We start from the raw sequence: 18,562 nt of genomic DNA, 5'->3' as shown, positions 1-18,562 counted from the left end.
ACACCTTGAGTACTGTGTCCAGCTCTGGGTCTCTCAGTTCAAGAGAGATGCTGAGATACTAGAATGTGTCCGGAGATCGGCGATGAAGCTGGTGAGGGGCCTGGAGCACAGCCCTGTGAGGAGAGGCTGAGGGAACTGGGGCTATGCAGCCTGGAGAAGAGGAGGCTCAGGGCAGACCTCATTGCTGTCTACAACTCCCTGAAGGGATGCTTTACGCAGGTGGGGTTGGTCTCTTCTCCCAGGCAACCAGCAACAGAACAAGGGGTTGTGCCAGGAGAGGTGTGGGCTGGATGTTAGGAGAGAGTTGCCAGAGAGAGTGATTGGCATTGGAATGGGCTGCCCAGGTTGTTGGAGTCACTGTCCCTGGAGGTGTTGAAGCAAAGCCCGGATGAGGCACTTAGTGCCATGGTCTAGTTGACTGGCTAGGGCTGGGTGCTAGGTTGGACTGGATGATCTCTGAGGTCTCTTCCAACCTGGTTGGTTCTATCATCTTACAAGTCTAACCAATTGGCAATATTCAGAGCCATTTAGATAGCTTCCCATAACTCTCTAGGCTGGCTAAAGAATTAAGCAACCAAGTCAAAAAAAAGCTTTTATTTCTCTTTGGGAAAAGAGATGGGAACAGTTGCTTTGCAGGGTTGTCTCAACATGACAGCTGGGCAGCTCTTGCAGACCAGGCATGAAACAGATGCTCAGCTCCAAAAGCAAGTTACTGTTGCCCTAATTTGCCCTTTCATCTTTAGCCTTACATGTAAAGGAGGAGATGCTGTGCTTCAGCTCTGGTGGGTTGTTGTAGTCATGTCAGCATTAGGTGATTTTTAGAGTGAAAGCAGTGAGTTGCTTTAACAAAGACTGAGGTTTCTCTCCCTGTGCCCATGTTGCATCTCCCAGGATTTTGAGAGAAATATGGAGCACGTTCACAAATCTGTCTTGTTTTCCCCACTAAACATCCTGCTGATGCAGGTTTTGGCTAAGTGAATCAATAGCTGACATTTTATTTCCATGAAATGATGCATCTGTGACTGTGGATTGATTGATATGGATTGACTGTGACTGATTAGTTTTATGTGGATGGCGTAATATCTGCCTACACACCTCTGCTTTCAGCTGAAATAACCCAGCAAAAAATGTGTTTATTTCCATTGATTCATGCTTCCTGCTGCAGCCAAGAACCTAATCCAGAGCCACTGTATCTCAAGGAGCCATTTTGCATCTTTTCTGTTAGAATCATAGAATCATAACCTACAGGTTAGCTTGGTTTTGCTGAGCACCACTGAAAGGAGGCTGGTCCCATCCTACTGACACCCACCCTTTAATATTGATAAGCATTTATAATGTCCCTCCTGAGTCTTCTCTTCCCCAGACTACAAAGACCAAATACTCTCTGTCTTCCCTCATGAAAGAAATGTTTTAGTCCTCTAATCATCTTTGTGGGCCTTTTATGTACCTTCTCCAGCAAGTCCCTGTTATTTTTGAACCTGAGAGCCCAGAACTGGGCACAATGCTCCAGATGTGATCTCACCAGGGCAGAGCAGTGTGGTAGAATAACTTCTCTTGACTCACTTGCCACACTCTTTTTGATACTCTCCAAGATCATAGAATCAAAGAATGGTTTTGGTTGGAAGGGAGCTCAAACATCATCCAGTTCCAACCGCCCGCCATAGGCAGGGACACCTCCCAGTAGAACACGTCACTCAAAGCCTCATCCAGCCTAGTCTTGAACACCTCCAAGGAGGTGTTCTCTCTTTTAGATGTAAAATAATGTTAGCTGAGCTCAAAGTTGATTCTCAGTGTAAATGCTGTTTTCCCCTTGCAGCCTGCAGTAGTGGCCATTGGGGACAGCACTGTGAAAACTCCTGCGTGTGCCACAACGGTGACGGTAGCTGCGACCCAGTCACTGGCTCCTGCTTCTGTGAGCCAGGATTCACTGGGAAACACTGTGAACAGAGTAAGTTGCTGTGGTAGTTTGGAAGGGGGCTAGATTCCCTTAAGATGACTGCAGAGACAATGTCCCATGCCAGGGGACGGACCTGGTCATCCCAGGATATTGTAACGTTGTTGTTCTATTCTGCTTTCCAGTATCACAGCTTATAATCATAGTAGGATCTCAGAATGATGTCCATTGGAAAAAAGGTCTTCTGTTGTCAGCTACAATTATTTACTATAATGTAGGCAGCTTTGAGACTCACTGTTCCCATTCCCTTTGCTCTATGACCTGAATTAACAGAGGTTGCTCTAAGACACTGTAAGCTGTTGTAACCTGCTCCATCTCGGCCCCACTTCAAGCAATGAGTCAGGCCAGGACACTTCTGACTGGTTTTGTGCTGCATTTCTGTGATTTCAGGTTCAGTGCTGCATAGTGTGTGAGCCACAATAGAATCTTAAAGTCATTAAATGGTTTAGGTTGGGAGGGACTTCAGAGATCATCCAGTTGCAACCCCCTGCCATAGGCAGGGACACCTCCCACTAGAACAGGTCACTCAAAGCCTCACCCAACCTGGCCTTAGGATTTTTTAAGGGCAGACATATAGAAATGCTTCAGGAAGATTTTAGAGTCCTCTCATTAGCAAAACCAAAAATGCACAATAGTGGTACCAGGGCCCCCTGATCTCCACTAGTCTGTGGAGCAACAGATGTCTTAGGAGGATGAAATCAGGCAGATAGGTGATTCCTGATGTATTCCCCCATTAAGGTTTCATTTGTTTGTCACTCAGGAACTTCTTGAGAGAGAAGTAATATATTTAATATGTGTGGGTTTTTTGTCCAACTTATGTGCCTCCTTCCTTTTGATTCCATGCAAACATTTGGTATCCACTTTATCTTGTGCCAATAAATTGCATAGGATCACAGGATTGTTTCAGTTGGAAAATACCTCTAAGATCAGTAAGTTAAGCTGATGATGACATTATTATTGAGCATATTGATATTGTTAAATAAAATAAGTAGTTTATCTGTTAGTTTAACAATACAATCTTAACAATCACAGATGTAGCTACCAGAGTCTCAGCAGCGTAGGCAGAATTAACTGCTGGTGTCATGCAGAAATGTCAAAACAATTAATCTGGAATGGTGACCTAAGACAAAAAGCCTGGAAAGTTGATCTTGCAGCTCTTGTTAGAGGGACAGAAAGACAATTAGTTGGGAAGACCAGCTCCCAGAGAAAGAGCTGCCACTTCCACTTCTCTTTTGCTCTTGACCTCTCTCAAAACAGCATCTCCACAGACAGAAAGTAACCAAATGGCTTGTTATCTCTGACAAGGTCATCAGTGAAGCCATTGCCACCAACAAAAAATCTGGCAACTCCTAATGCTCTAGCTATTTAGCTTCTCATTTATTCAGTCTCATTTTATACCTCTTTTCAGTTATGTGTATATATATAGATATAAAAAGCATAAATTAATTTCTCTCTGTGTGTAAGATTCTGAAAGCCATAATTTTCCCCCTAAACATTTTATACATCCTTGGAGGTGAGGTCTGCTCTGCTCCCAAGCCATCTCTAGCTGTCTCTGCATTTCAGGCTCTTCCACTTTGCAGGCAGCTCAGGTTCTCTGATGAGGTGGATCTATCTCAGCACGCATTGATGCAGCCTGTGCCTGCTCAAGCAGAGGGCAGATTCTCTGTGATGTGGACTGTGAAATCACTTGTGAAGTGTACTGACCCATTGCCTTCACCTTGAAAGTCTTGGCTGGAGGCTAAATGCTGTAGGTCTGGAGAAAGCTGAGGGCCCCACACCCATTACTGTGCTGGAATAGTATTTGCCTTGCATAGGTGAAGGTGTCCCCCTGAGCAGGACCAAGCTTTTAAGGTGCAAGTGCATTTGTGTATGTAGTCCTTTAAGTAGTGTAGGAGGTTTGATGCACAGTGGTCTGCAGCTTGGGAATGGGAGGTGATGCAGATGAAGCTTTGCACCCTGGGTCTGAGTTTCACCTGTACGTGCAAAGACTACCTCCAGGCTTCTCCACATTTACACAACATCCTCATTTTCAACAGAGATGATCAAAAGCAAAGAAATAATTAAGGTACTTTGCTATCCCCCTGCCTCCAATCCCACCCCATAGCCTCCATAAGAGACCCAAGGGTTGACTCCAGTTAATAGAGAGTCACTAAAATGCAGTAGCAACCAAATTCACACCAGCTCTGATCACTGCCTGCCTACGGTAGCAAACAGGCAGCACCAAACCCAGCTCTTTATTATAGGCATAGAATCCAGGATACTCTGTTGGAAGGGACCTCAAGGATCATTTGGTCCAACACTAAATTGTCACTGAGGATCCTTGTTGTATCCTGTTCTGTGCCTAATCATCACTCTGTTGATTAAAATGCTAAACTCAGGCACTTGAAAAAAGAGATCTGGCAATAATCTACACAACTCATTGAGAGGGTAGTTCACAAGACCTTCAAACATCAGTAGAGGTCCTGTAAAACATTGTGCTTAGCCAAGTATATCTCTCTATTTCAGCCTGTCCAAAATCTCTAATATGAATTAGGCAACTGGCCTCATTCTTAATTGATTTTCCTATAATCCTGGAAGAAATTATTTTTGCTCTCAAGTGTTGTTTTCTTTCTACAGATAGTAAGCACCATGCAAATCTCACCATGCAAAACTCCTTACATTAACTGCTGTGGAAATGGAGTTGTTAAACTGTCCCCCACATGTAATGTTTTCTCTTGGATTTTTCAAAGCAGAGCCTGAAAATAAAATATGCAGGGTTCAGATTGGAGCTGTCTGAAGGAAGCAGGATTAAAAAAAATAGGGCCTCAGAATGAGGCCCAAAAGCTGAGAGCTTCCCTGCTTCTGGTTGGTGAAGTCCCAGAGATGTGCACATAGAATCAAGCAGGCTGGAAGAGACCTCCAAGATCATCCAGGCCAACCTAGCACCCAGCCCTGTTCAGTCAACCAGACCATGGCACTAAGTGCCTCATCCAGGCTTTGCTTCAACACCTCCAGGGATGGCAACTCCACCTTTCCCTGGGCAGCCCATTCCAATTCCAATCACTCTCTCTGACAACAGCTTCCTCCTAACATCCACCCTAGACCTCCCCTGGCACAGCTTGAGACTGTGTCCCCTTGTTCTGTTGCTGGTTGCCTGACAGAAGAGACCAACCCCACCTGGCTACAGCCTCCCTTCAGGGAGGTGTAGACAGCAATGAGGTCATCCCTGAGCCTCCTCTTCTGCAGGCTGCACACCCCCAGCTCCCTCAGCCTCTCCTCACAGGGCTGTGCTCCAGGCCACTCGCCAGCTTTCTTGCTCTTCTGTGGACAAGTTCCAGTACTTCAACATCTCTCTTAAATTGAGGAGGCCAGAACTGGACACAGCACTCAAGATGTGGCCTGAGCAGTGTTTTATTTTCAAACCATCAACTGCACACCCCCAGCTCCCGCAGCCTCTCCTCAGAGGGCTGTGCTCCAGGCCTCTCACCAGCTTTGTCGCCCACATAAGGGACTCCAGATCAGTATGTAAAGTGTCATCAAGCAGAAGCTGTCAAGTCCCAGGCTTTGCAGCTCTCAGATGCTATTAGTTCTCTGTGCAGAATTTAAGTCTTTGTGGTGACTGGGGGAGTTACCTGCCCCCCAGTCCTTGTGAAATCCACCCACACTAGACTCAGCCATCTGGAAGTTAAGGAATGAAGCTTTGTATTCACAACTTAGCACAATATACAAACAGATATTTACAATATATTACAAATCTATACAGCTATAGACAGAAATAGACAAGTTAAAGGTAACACAGAAACACAACAGCCCTCCCAGAAATCAGTCCCCAGGAGGAGCTCCCAACCACCCTTCCACCTTCTTTCCACCCCTCTACCTTATCCCAGAGTTTGTCTTATGTGCAAGGTGAGTTTGAGGGATTGGCAAGGGAGGTTAGAAGCAGAAGGATTAGTTACACAGAAGCAGGGAGAAACACAGACTCTGTGAGACAGAGACACACACACATTGTCTTTTCTATTGAATGGGCTGCCCAGGGAGGTGGTTGAGGTCCCATCCCTGGAGGTGTTTAAGGCCAGGCTGGATGGGGCTTTGGCCAGCCTGATCTAGGGTAGGGTGTCCCTGCCCATGGTAGGGGGGTTGGAACTAGATGATGCTTGCGGTCCCTTCCAACCCTGACTGATTGTATGATTCTATGTTTGTGTTCTTCTTTTATATGTCTCAGTGACCCTATGAGTGAAGTAGACATCACCACTGTTTTCTTTTCACAGCCTATAATCTAATTTTTCCTCATTAAAATATTCCAGTTAGCCTCAAACTAGCACAGTCTTTCAACACCCTGATGTGTTTCTGAAACAGACCTTAACAAGCACATCCCCATCTACCCGAGCCCCGAGGAGAACACTTAATCCCATCAGTTCTTAGGTGTTACCATTAAGCCTGGATTCTTCTTTGACAAATAGTAACAATTCCAATGTAGCTAAAAATTCCTCATGGCTCTCTGATCTGCTCCAAAACTAACTCCATCATCTGGTTCTGATCCCTCCACTGCAGGATGCCCTGAGGGAAGCTTTGGCCCAAGCTGCGAGGGCAGCTGTCAGTGCCAGAACGGAGCTGCCTGTGACCATGTGAGTGGAGCCTGCACTTGCACGGCAGGATGGACAGGAACCTTTTGTGGAAGAGGTACTGCTGCTCCCTCCAGTCCTTTTTTGTTGTTGTTGGGTTTTTTTTAAATGCAGAGAGCTGGTTTTAAAATGTACAGCACGTGATCTAAATTAAGCCATTGAACTGAATTGGAAGATGATGCAGAAATGTGTCCTTGCATCCTGAGCATTTTGCCAGGTGCTTAGCACTGGGCACGTGTTTTAACGTGGTTAAAATGAGATACATGCTGAAGACTCATAGAAACACAGAATGGTTTAGGTTGGAAGGGAGGTTGAAGATCACCAAGTTGAAATCTGCCTCCCATGAGCAGGGACACCTTCCACTCAGCCAGGTTGCTTAAAGCCCCATCCAGCCTGGCCTTCAACAATTCCAAGGATGGGGCATCCACAGTGTCTCCGGGCAACCTGCTCCTCACCACCCTCACAGTACTAAATTTCTTCCTAATAGCTAATCTATGTCTACCCTCTCTGTTTGAAGCTGTTACCCCTCATCTTATCAGTGCACTTTTGCTGATGAAGAGTCCACCTCCATTTTTCCTGTGGCCTCCTTTAAGTACTGGAAGGCATCTGTAGTGTCTTCCTAGGCGCCTAGTATATCACATCTACTTTGTCAATCAGAATCCTACTATTTGAACAGGGAGCAGAAAGTGCTTCTCCTGCCTTACACTTCATAGAATCAACCAGGTTGGAAGAGACCTCCAACATCATCCAGCTCTATCCAGTCAACTAGACCATGGCACTAAATGCCTCATCCAGTCTTTCCTTGAACACCTCCAGGGACGGTGACTCCACCACCTCCCTGGCCAACCCTTTCCAAAGGTAAATCACTCTCTCTGTGAAGAACTTCCTCCTAACATCCAGCCTGTACTTCCCCCGGCACAACTTGAGACTGTCCCCTTGTTCTACTGTTGGTTGCCTGGGAGAAGAGACCAACCCCACCTGGCTACAACCTCCCTGTTGTGCTGCTCTAAAAATGTTTGAGAAAAAACCATGGATCTTCCCATGGGAACTCTTTCCCAAAGAAACTCTTTCTGAACAGATACACGTTAGACTTTAGTCAATCCAACAGATCCTTTTCTCTTGCCTGATCATTTAGTGAAGTGTTGGAAAGGTTGGAGTGGACTCCTCAGAAACATTATTATGAGTCAGTCTGTGGCACCATCTAAGGAGGCTGCTGTCATGCTGCATCATTGTGCAGATCGTAGTCTTGGCTACAGCAGGAGCAGCAGGTAGTCAGTCAGACATGCTGAAAGTTATTTAAGTGTAAAGGACTGAAGATTCAGCAAATGATGATCATTAAACCAAAGGCACAATTATTTTACTTAGAAAGCAGCTTTATCCACCGGCTTGCAGGGAAGTGGCAGCACTCGCAGGCAACTGCTGCCCTCTGATGGGAAGGGAGCTGCTGCACAGCCTCCCCAGGCTTTGCTGAGGCAAAGCTCCTCGCTTGCTGGAGCTGAGCCTGGGCTCGTTGTTCCCCTCTCGTTCTTACCGGGAATTTCTACACGACATAAACTCTCTCCTCAGGCTTTGGCTGCAAAGTGTGCCTCATAATTTGTGCTATCTCCACCATGTCCCTTCTTAAAATGATTTAGCTGAAGTCTGTTTTCATAAACCTTTTTTTTTTGTTGTTGTTGTTAAATAGATAAATTATTGGGGTTTTTTTTAACTGGAAAAGCACTTGATTATCTGTGCTGTGGTATAAATCTGCTCATTCCAGTAGGAATCAAACCAGGGGGACAAAGAGGCTACATAACCTTTGCCAAAGTAGGTGTGAGGAATATGGAGAATCCTGGGTGACATCTACTGGAAGAAAAGAAGCTTCAGCTCCTGTTGGACCTGTTTATCTTTTTAAACTCCTGACAGAAAATTGTGGAGGGGAGAGCAGAATTTGGTGCTCACTGTTCGTAAGACCCTGTTCCCTACATGTTTTCTCTGCAGCTGGCAGAGTGTTTGTTCTCAGCCAACCTGTGTTACCTTTTCCTGTAGAAACTTTGAGCCAGAACGATTTGGCTGCTTATGGGAGATGAAGCGGCAGGGAAATGTGTGGGTGGTTTGCTCTTGGTAGAACCTTCTTGGCACCTCTGAGGAGCTGTAGCACTTCTGTTTTTAGTGACTTGGAGATTGGCAGGGTTTCCTTCTGGCAGGGATGTGCTTTTTGCCGTCCTCTTGGCAATCCACCCACGTTGGCCAAGCTCTGTGCCTCGCAGACAGGAACACAGAGATTGAGACCCAGCATGCTGAGTTGCCTTGGCCTTCTCATATACTGCTGATGCCTCATCCAGGGCTGGAAAGGATTTTTCCATCATCACAGAGATGCTAAACCTGAAATTTTGCAACCTTCTATGTTCAGAGTCATAGAATGGTTTAGGTTGGAAGGGACCTCAAAGATCATCCAGTTCCAGCCCCCCACCATATGCAGGGACACCTCCCACTAGAACAGGTCACTCAAGGCCTCATCCAGCCTGGCCTTGAACATCTCCAGGGAGGTTGTACATCACAGAATCATCAAATGTGATCTTTGATCATATTCTGTGATCTACAATCTCCCTGGGCAACCTGTGCCAGTGTCTCACCATCCACACTGCAAAGAACCCTTTCCTAATATCTAGTTTAAACCTCCCCTCTGCCAGTTTAAACCTGTTCCTCCTCATCCTGTCATTACAAGACCTTGTCAGTAGTCCTTCTCCAGCCTTCCTTTGGACCCCTCCATATACTGGAAGGCCACTCCAAGGTCTCCTTGAAGCCTTTGCTTCTCCAGGCTGCAGAGCCCCAACTCTCCCAGCCTGTCCTCATAGCAGAGCTTCTACAGCCCTCTGAGCATCTTGGTGGCCTCCTCTGGACTGGCTCCAACACGTCCATGTCCTTCTTGTGTTGGGGGCTCCAGAACTGTACACAGGACTCCAGGTAGGGTCTCAGGAGGGCAAAGGGGCAGAGTCTCCTCCCATGCCCTGCTGGCCACACTGCTCTTGCTGTAGCCCAGCACATGGTTGCTGTCTGGGCTGCACTCACACTGCAGGCTCCTGTTGAGCTTTTCATCAACCTAGACCCCCAGGTTCTTTTGCTCAGGGCTGCTTTCAGCCATTCCCCACCTAGTCTGTATCTCTGCTTTGGATTGTGCCGACCAAGGTGGAGAACAGGACCTTACTCCTTGGAGAAATCTAATATTGGTTGACATTAATGGCAGCATCACCTCTGCACAGTGACTGTGTTGGAATCTGCAGCTGTTACTTCAGGGATTTTCCACTGGGACAGCATGGGATCCAGATTCGGGATGAAATTACAGGAGTCCTAAAATCTGCCTTTGGGTTTTTGAGGTTGGTTTTCTTTTTTCAGTCATGAACAAAGCATGGCTATTCCTTTCCATTAATTTACTACCTTTAGCATGAAGGTACCAAAGGTGATTTACTACCTTGTAGCTTTATAGGTTTATATCTTAGTCCCTGCAAAACTCCACTGCAGTGGCCATTTCCAAGTTCTTTATTTGCTACAAATTTCCATCATGTCTTATTGTTTATTAGCATTGTTAATGTAATCTCAGCCCTTGCTAAGTCTCAGTATTGGCCTGTTGTGGTATTTCTTTTTGTAGTGAAGGTGACCAGGCTCATCCACCTTGCTTTCTCTCTCTGTGCACTAGTGACTGTAGAAAGCTCTTGGAGGATTTGTCATTTTGGGCAGTTGTGCTGCCAGCTGATGTGCTGCAGTGTCTTGACCAGGTAGCCAGTGTTCATCCCTCCCCCCCTCCCCTCCAGCCCCGGAGAGACAGCCAGCCTAGTGGTTGTCAGCTGCCATGCTGTGGTGTTGGAGGCAGGGCAATGCTTCAATCATGTTTCATTTTTAACTGACTCAAGGCAAGCCTTTCGCTTCTCTGGACTTCAAGGACTTCAGAGCTGTGACCCAAGACTGTCTATGCCATTCAGTCTCCCCTGAGAAGAGCACAAAGAGTAGGGACAATGTGGCAACTCAAAAGATTCTTGCAATATTCGCTGCGATTTGATGTGCACCTACAAATGTTGCCTGTCAGTAATACAGATAACAGCAAAGCCACATCCTCATCCACCAGCACGGGACAGCTTCCAAGCTAATCAGCAGCAGGAGATACTGTTGCTCCAGGTTGCAGCTTTGCAAGACCTTGCTGTGAATTATTGAGGAGTTGGCTGAACCTCTGTGCCCTCAGCTGCAAGATGCTGCCAAAAGACCTCACACTTCAAAGTACTTTTGTCTGCGTTAGTTCTGCTCTGCTCTGAGCAGCTTCAGTCAGCTGTTCTTCGCTTCTACCTGGTCTCATTCAGTCATACTTTTGCCTCTCCAGTAGTGCTGTGATCACATATAACAATAATAATGGGGAAGAATAAAGCTGTCAAGCCACTTTCTGAAAGGAAAATGGACGTTTCTGAAGGTGGTGCATACCTGCTTCATCCTTCAGCTCTGTTCAGCCCACTGGAAAGAAGAACCTGGTGAATTTTTTAGCTCTTTCAAAAGAGCTGCAAAAGGAGCAGAGCTGGTTTAGTTGCCAAGTGGGTAACACTTCTAGTTAAGCCTGAAAAGAAAAGAATCTGCTAAGAAATGTTTGAAGGCCATCTGAAAGGCTTCCTTTGCATTTTCTTGAAAGCAGCAAAGTGATACAAGTCAAACACTTGAAGAAACACTGTATGGTTCTTCACAAGGTCTTGATGATGGTGAACATTACCAAAGGTGAATGAAGCCTTTTCAGTGATTTCTCAGGAGTGATGCTGCTAGCAATGCTTCCAGATACCTTTCCTATCTAAGAGAAGGTAACTGAGGCGTGTGTGAGGTTCTGGCTGAAGCAACAGTTAATGCTTCTGTGTTCCTGCACTGTGATGGTAGCAGAGGATGGCTTTGTAAGTCCTTTCTCTATCCTGCTAAAGCCTGAGTAGCATTTTCTGCTGAAAAGGCCTATTGTGGCCACCCACTGCTGCAGCACCTTGGTTTTAATGTACTGGCAAACATGCAGGCAATTAAAAACAAACAAAAATAATCTCCCAATCCCCCTACAGATGCCAAACCAGCCTTTCTTATAAGAGTAGCTAAATGCATTTACTTTCTTCAAATAAATGTTAACATCTGACATGCAGGCAGCCTGAGCCATGGCCTTCTGATGTCGGGCAGCCCAGAAGCTCACCAAGCAAAACCAAAGAGATCAAGACGTGTCTTTGCTCACCAGTCCTGCTCCCAGCTCTGTTACACACCAAACAGGACAGGTCACCCTACCCTGCCCTGAGGCTCTGCTTCTGTTTGGGAATGCAGGTTTGGTTTCATTCTCTGAAGTGCTGAGCTCCTGCTTTGAAGGTTGTGATGATCTTTGCTGCACTCTAATGTTGGTTAATTCCACCCCCTGCTGCTCTGTCTGTGTGCCCATTTACGTGATTAGGCCACCAGAAAAAGAATTATCCATTTTGCTTCTTGATCCAACCAAACATCCCCAAACACCACTCCCCATTTGCCCTCAAACTTGGAGGCAGCAGGAGTCTTGGACTTCTCCTGCAGTATGTTTATTAATTGATGCATCAATAACAGCACCGTGTAGCCCTTGTGAAGCACAGCACTCCAGAGTGTGCATTTGAACTGCTGTCTGAATCAGCACGACTGCAAGATGGGCTGATTTCAGCAGTTAATCATTGTCATAAGAGAGCCCAGCAAGATTCCTGGTTTAATAAGTTAAAAGAGAAAAAGAAATGCTGTGCATGTCTAGGAAGAGCTGACAGGGCTGTGTAGTCCCTGCACTGAACAAAGGAAAACTTTGTCAGCCTTTGAAGTCACCTAGGGTTAAGTGGGAGAAGTCCTTTCTGGTATGCTGTGCCATACACACTGCTGAAGCATAATGAAGAAGGACATCAAGATTAAAACCACATGCTGGCATCTCCTCCTTACAACTTCATAACAGCTCTCTCCCCAGTATGAACTGAACAGAGGCTGAGGGATGTGTTACAGTTTTCCATCATTATGAGACAGCACATACTTGGGAAGTGGTGGAAGCCTGATCTCTTTTTTTTAATGCCAAAGAGGAAGCTGCATCCTGGACAGGATGAAGGGAAGAGCAACCTTTTGATTTTGAGTAGATGAAATAATTGTATATAGTCACAAGCTGAGCAGGAGCTCTGAGAGCAGAGAAGCCAGAGCAGATGCTGGTGGATAAAAAGCTGGACATGAGCTGGCAGTGTATGCTTGTAACCCAGAAGGCCAGCTGTATCCTGGGCTGCATCAAAAGCCACATGGCCAGCAGGTCAAGGGAGGAGATTCTACTGCTCTTCTTCACTGGTATCCTCAGCACAAGGACATGGAACTGTTAGAGCAGGTCTAGAGGAGGCCACATAAATGCCAGGGGGATGTAACAGCTCTACTATGAAGAAAGGCTAAGAGAATTGAGGTTGTTCAGCCTGGGGAAGGGTCCAGAGAGACCTTGTTGTGGCTTACTTAAAGGGGTCTGTAAGAAAGCTGAAGTCATACTTTTGATCAGGGCCTGTTGTGACAGGACAAGTGGTGATGGTTTGAAACTAGAGGAGGGGAGATGTAGACAAGATACAAGGAAGAAGATTTTTTTATGCTGGGGGTGAGGAAGTGTTGGGCCATGTTGCTGAGAAACGTGGTAGATGCCCCATCCCTGGAACCATTCCAGGTCAGATTCTTTGGGGCTCTGAGCAACCTGCTCTAGTTGAAGGTGTCCCTGCTCACTGCATGGGACTTGGACTTTAAAGGTCTTTTCCAATCAAAACCATTGAATCAAATTCTATGTTGCGTTGCCGCACTCCCTCCACCACTGCATGAAGGTCCAGATTTGCCTGTATCTGAATTTCCCTTCTCTCACAGCCAAAATGCTTCCTACTGGGGGACCTAACTTATATCTGTAGAAGAGGTGGCATGAGTAGACTGGATAAAGAGCCCAGGTCTGAAGAAGAGACAGGGTAAGGAAAGCAATAAAAGAGTCCAGCAGTAGAAGAAATGGATAATGGCATTAGGGTGGCCTAAGAGATAGCTGTGAAACAATGTGGAGGGTCATTGGGTAGTCATGTATGTGAAAATCATAGAATCATAGAATCAACCAGGTTGGAAGAGACCTCCAAGATCATCCAGTCCAACCTAGCACCCAGCCCTAGCCAGTCAACTAGACCATGGCACTAAATGCCTCATCCAGGCTTTTCTTGAACACCTCCAGGGACAGTGCCTCCACCACCTCCCTGGGCAGCCCATTCCAATGGGAAATCACTCTCTCTGTGAAGAACTTCCTCTTAAGATCCAGCCAATACTTCCCCTGGCACAACTTGAGACTGTGTCCCCTTGTTCTATTGCTGGTTGCCTGGGAGAAGAGGCCACCCCCTACCTGTCTACAATGTCCCTTCAGGTAGTTGTAGACAGCAATGAGGTCTGCCCTGAGCCTCCTCTTCTCCAGGCTAAACAACCCCAGCTCCCTCAGCCTCTCCTCATAGGGTTCATGTTCCAGGCCCTTCACCAGCTTTGTTGCCCTTCTCTGGACACATTCCAGCACTTCAACATCTCTCTTGAATTGAGGGGCCCAGAACTGGAGACAGTAGTCAAGGCTCTGCTGAGAAGCCAGTCGCTCTGGTTTCATGGTAGACATGTGAGGCTTGGGGTTTAAATGCGTTTATCTCGACCAAGGAGGACAGAGATGTGAGTTGTATTGAATAACTGCTCATTTCATGAGCATCATCATTGCTTCTGGGGCTGAGTGATTTGAGGAGGGAACACCACACTCCTGTGTATCTACAGATTTATTGAGTAGCACATAATTATACAGGCACTTATAGAACCTAAACACACACGTGTATGTGCAGATGGAGAGGTTAAATTAAGGCTACACAGACAACATAGCTCCTAATTATTATTTGTTTTTAACTCTGTGTAGCAGCCTTAATGTTCTTGCAATGCCACATTTTGGGGTGTGATGCATCCCACTTACAGGCACCCATGGCTTATTTTCACTGCTGTCAACACTGCTCCTGGCATAAATTAAATCCAAGGAGCTGCTCTTCTTTATGTACTCTAGATGTAAGTACTGAGCTCCTTAAGCTCCCTGGAGTTGTTTTGCTACATTTAATTTGTCTTGGGTTTTGGAAGGGTTTTTTTGCAACTCTTTGCCAAGGTTTCATTTCAGCACTGAACTACAACACTGTGGCTTATGTTCATTGCAAAAGAAATCTTCTTCTAAAATCTCAGGAGAGTCAATAGGGGCAGAAGTTTTGCATTTCAGGAAGGCAGGGAGATCATCAGGGATGGCCTCACAGCCGTGCATTATGTTGAATTATTTCCTGTTTCCTCTGTCCCTTAGAGAAGCACAAGCAGTGGCTTGTGGGAATCCAGAGCCATTCTCTCTCCAGTTTCTTGGCTTTTTGGCATTCTCAGCCCTGTTTTTCTGTGCAGAAATCTATTGATTGTATAAAAGGGGTCATGTTTGGGTTTTTAACTGAGCAGGCTTAACCCTTGAAGCAGTTTTGGCTCTTAAGCATTGTGGCAGAGTGATGTGTGACAAAGCATGCATGACAAACTGAGCAGCGCCCTGTGTTTTCAGCTCTCTGAACTAGAATTCATCCAGAAAGGAAACAGCAACTCTGCTAAAACTGAAGTTTGCTTGCATTTTCAGCTTGTCCAGATGGATTCTTTGGGCTCGACTGCCACCAGGTGTGCAAGTGCAAGAATGCTGCTGGCTGTGATCACGTCCTGGGAAGGTGCCGCTGCCTCCCTGGCTGGCTGGGAGAGACCTGCGAGCAGCGTAAGTAGAGACCAAGCTCCCCTTCCCTGCTCACAGACCCTGCCAGCACTAACACGAGGTTCTCCTGGGAATGAAGGATGACTTATTAGGGTACAGTTTTAGACAGGTCACATTCCTTTCCAAAGAGGGAAAAGAAGGTTGATTCTATGATTCTAAGGGAAGCATTTTGGGTAGCTGCATAAACAGTCAATTTCTCTTCTATTTTTTTAACTGCTGCTGGCACTGTCAAACGTTACAAGCATCAGGTTTTAAATAGCAGAGCTGTCTCCTGCCATGTGACAAATCTCTGCTGCTTATTTTTGTGCAGCACGAAGAGATGAAGTGTTGTATCTTGGTTTCTGCTGGATCTCAGCTCACTATCAATTTATAATGTGACAGATTACAGAGCGGAATAATCAGGGCTGTTTTGTTAATTGGGCATGACAAAAGAGTTCTTAAAGTAGTTCTTAGGGTAGTTGTTTGCTTAAAAATAATAATAATTAAGGCAGGTTCCTAGATTTTCCCAAGTATGGATCTATTATGCTGTGTGTGACCTGCTCTAGGTGAACCTGCTCTGGCAGGGGGATTGGAATAGTGGAGGTCTCTTCCAACCCCTGCCATTCTGTGTGATTCTGTGATCCCACAAGCTAAATAAGTTTGGGGTTTTTTAGTGTTTGTGTGTATGTACATATAAAATTGTGTCTTCTGAGGAATCATACACTGAATTCCACGGGAAATTAAATTGTTTTCCTTGGCTGTGTGGCATTAGATGTCGAAATCCTATGAGGACAGACTGAAAGAGTTGGGGCTGTTCAGTCTGAAGAAGAGGAGGCTCCCAGGTGACCTTAATGTGGCCTTCCAGTATCTGAAGGGGGCCTACAAAAAGGCTGCGGAAGGACTTTTCAGGATATCAGGTAGTGTCAGTACTAGGGGGGATGGAGCAAAGATGGAGATGGGTAGGTTCAGCAGCATGAGAGTGGTGAGAGACTGGAATGGGTTGCCCAGGGAGGTGGTTGAGGCCCCATGCCTGGAGGTGTTTAAGGCCAGGCTGGATGAGGCTGTGGGCAGCCTGCTCTAGGGTAGGGTGTCCCTGCCCATAGCAGAGGGGTTGGAACTGGCTGATCCTTGTGGTCCCTTCCAACCATGGGACCTATTCTATGAATAACCTCCCTTGTCCTCCTGGCCACACTGTTCCTGATCCAGGCCAGGATGACATTGGCTCTCTTGGCCACCTGGGCACACTGCTGGCTGACGTTCAGCTACTATCTACCAGTAGTCCTAGGTCCCTTTCTTCCTGGCTGCTCTCAGCCACTCTGTCCCCAGACTGTGGCGCTGCTTGGGGTTGTTGTGGCCAAAGTGAAGAACCCTGCACTTGGCCCTGTTAAATCTCATCCCTTTAGTCCACTGATTGCAGATTCTCGCAACAAGAAATTGATTTAATTTATAAAACAGAGAAAAATGATTCATGTGTTGGTACTGCTCCCTTCTTCAGCCATACAGAAGGTTGTCATCAGTCTTGTTTGAGGGCTCTCTTGCTCCTCATAATATTTTTCCCTCCTTAGCTGCCACCAAGCAATGTACTCTATCTTTTGAAAGGATCTCTCCTGCAAAATCCAATGCTCTTTAGATTTGCAGCATAGTCAACACTGGTGAACCTTTCCACTTTCCTGCAAGCATCCCATCATTGCAGTCCCTTTTGCCTCCTCCTAGCCCTTCCATAGGAATGCTTGGCTCTCTGTCACCACCTCAAGATAATGGTGGTAACTATTACCTGTGGTTGTAAGCCAGTAAGATGACCATGAAATAACTGCTGAGCCACAACCATACAGCCATACCACAGAGCAGAAAAGGTGTTGCTGAACAGCCACAAGCAGCTTCGACTGCCCTCAGCTAAGCTGTGATGTTATCAATGTGTCACCTTGGCCTTGCCTCACTTCTTGGGCTCCATTAGGGATGGGAAGCTTAGTTCCTACATATTTCATTAAATTCAATTAAGAAATGCAGCACTTTGTCAATGGACATCTGTGCCCTCTCTACTCACATGAGGAAAAAAAACTACTTAGACTGCAGCCATTAGAGCTTAATGCCAGGTTGATTTATTCCTCATGCTGATGAAGATGCCAAAGCCTCCGAGGTCTCCTTTCCCTGTAAATAAAAGAGCAAGATCAATTAACAGTGCAAAGGATAACCTCCTTTTCTCTTGGCTAAACAATGCACCTTCAGTTTTAAGATGGACCTCAGCCACATTGCTCCAAAGCTGCTCAGTTAGGCAACCATAGCTTGGAGACAGCAGCTCACCACTCCTCATCCTCATCAGGGGTTTGATGTTCACCTCTATGGTTCTTGGGACTGACCAGCCCAAGCAGCTGGAAGGACAACGCTCGTGCTCAAGTAATCAGATTGCAGGCAATGTGCTGGAGGATACTGAGGAATAATTTTGGCATCATGGGGTTTGAATTGATCTTAAGCTGACCATGCAGTGCCTTTTATACACTGCAATCTAATTGTGGCCAATATGGACACTAATGCCTTTTATTAAGGCTGCCTAACACTCTCCATTACAAACCCATGGCTCTCAACTGCTTGTTAAATGAATTCTATTCATCTGGAATGAAATTTGCCAAGCAAGATCTGCCTCAGCTTAAGTTTGTTTGGTGATTTTTTTTTTTGTTGTTATTGTGTTTTGTTGTTGGTTGTTTTTTTTTACTTTTGAGTGGCCATGCAGGAGATTTTAGTTTCTAAGGGAGAGGTTTTAGGAACAATAAGTTGCCACTTGTATTTATCTATTTTTTTCTTAAGTGAACTTTCATGGATTGTTGTGATGCCTCAGTGATTCAGAAGCAAGGATTGACATTGGACATCTCTTTATGGCAGGGGCATAATCTCCTTTTCTCTGCACAAACTCATCCAAATTTTATGATCTCCAAAAAAATCCCCCCAAAACCCAAGCCAAATACCCTCTAAAGTACCCTTCAAAAATATCTCATACAGTCTCATGCAAAGAGCCACAAGAATGCTCAGAGGGCTGCAGCACCTCTCATATGAGGGCAGACTGAAAGAGTTGGGGCTGTTCAGTCTGGAGAAGAGGAGGCTCCTAGGTGACCTTCTTGTGGCCTTCCAGTATCTGAAGGGGGCCTACAAAAAAGCTGGGGAGGGACTTTGTAGGCTATCAGGGAGTGACAGGACTGGGGGGGAATGGAGCAAAGTTGGAGGTGGGGAGATTCAGACTGGACGAGAGGAGGA

At 46.0% G+C, this 18,562-nt stretch overlaps 1 protein-coding gene across 21 annotated transcripts in view; it reads left to right on the top strand.

The window, feature by feature from the left end:
- The window catches only part of LOC135186859 (multiple epidermal growth factor-like domains protein 6), a 380,712-nt gene that overhangs the window by 247,665 nt on the left and 114,485 nt on the right, over window positions 1-18,562 (top strand). For all 21 annotated transcript variants that reach the window (XM_064164986.1, XM_064164988.1, XM_064164997.1 and 18 more), the window contains 3 exons: window positions 1,817-1,948; window positions 6,485-6,613; window positions 15,212-15,340. In XM_064164986.1, the coding sequence (XP_064021056.1) occupies window positions 1,817-1,948; window positions 6,485-6,613; window positions 15,212-15,340 (390 nt within the window). The remainder of the gene's footprint in view (window positions 1-1,816; window positions 1,949-6,484; window positions 6,614-15,211; window positions 15,341-18,562) is intronic.

Source organism: Pogoniulus pusillus, chromosome 26 (genome assembly GCF_015220805.1).
Source record: "Pogoniulus pusillus isolate bPogPus1 chromosome 26, bPogPus1.pri, whole genome shotgun sequence".
NCBI lineage: Eukaryota > Metazoa > Chordata > Aves > Piciformes > Lybiidae > Pogoniulus > Pogoniulus pusillus.
The sequence above is the reverse complement of the archived record's forward strand: the minus strand, read 5'-3'. Positions and strand labels throughout refer to the sequence as shown.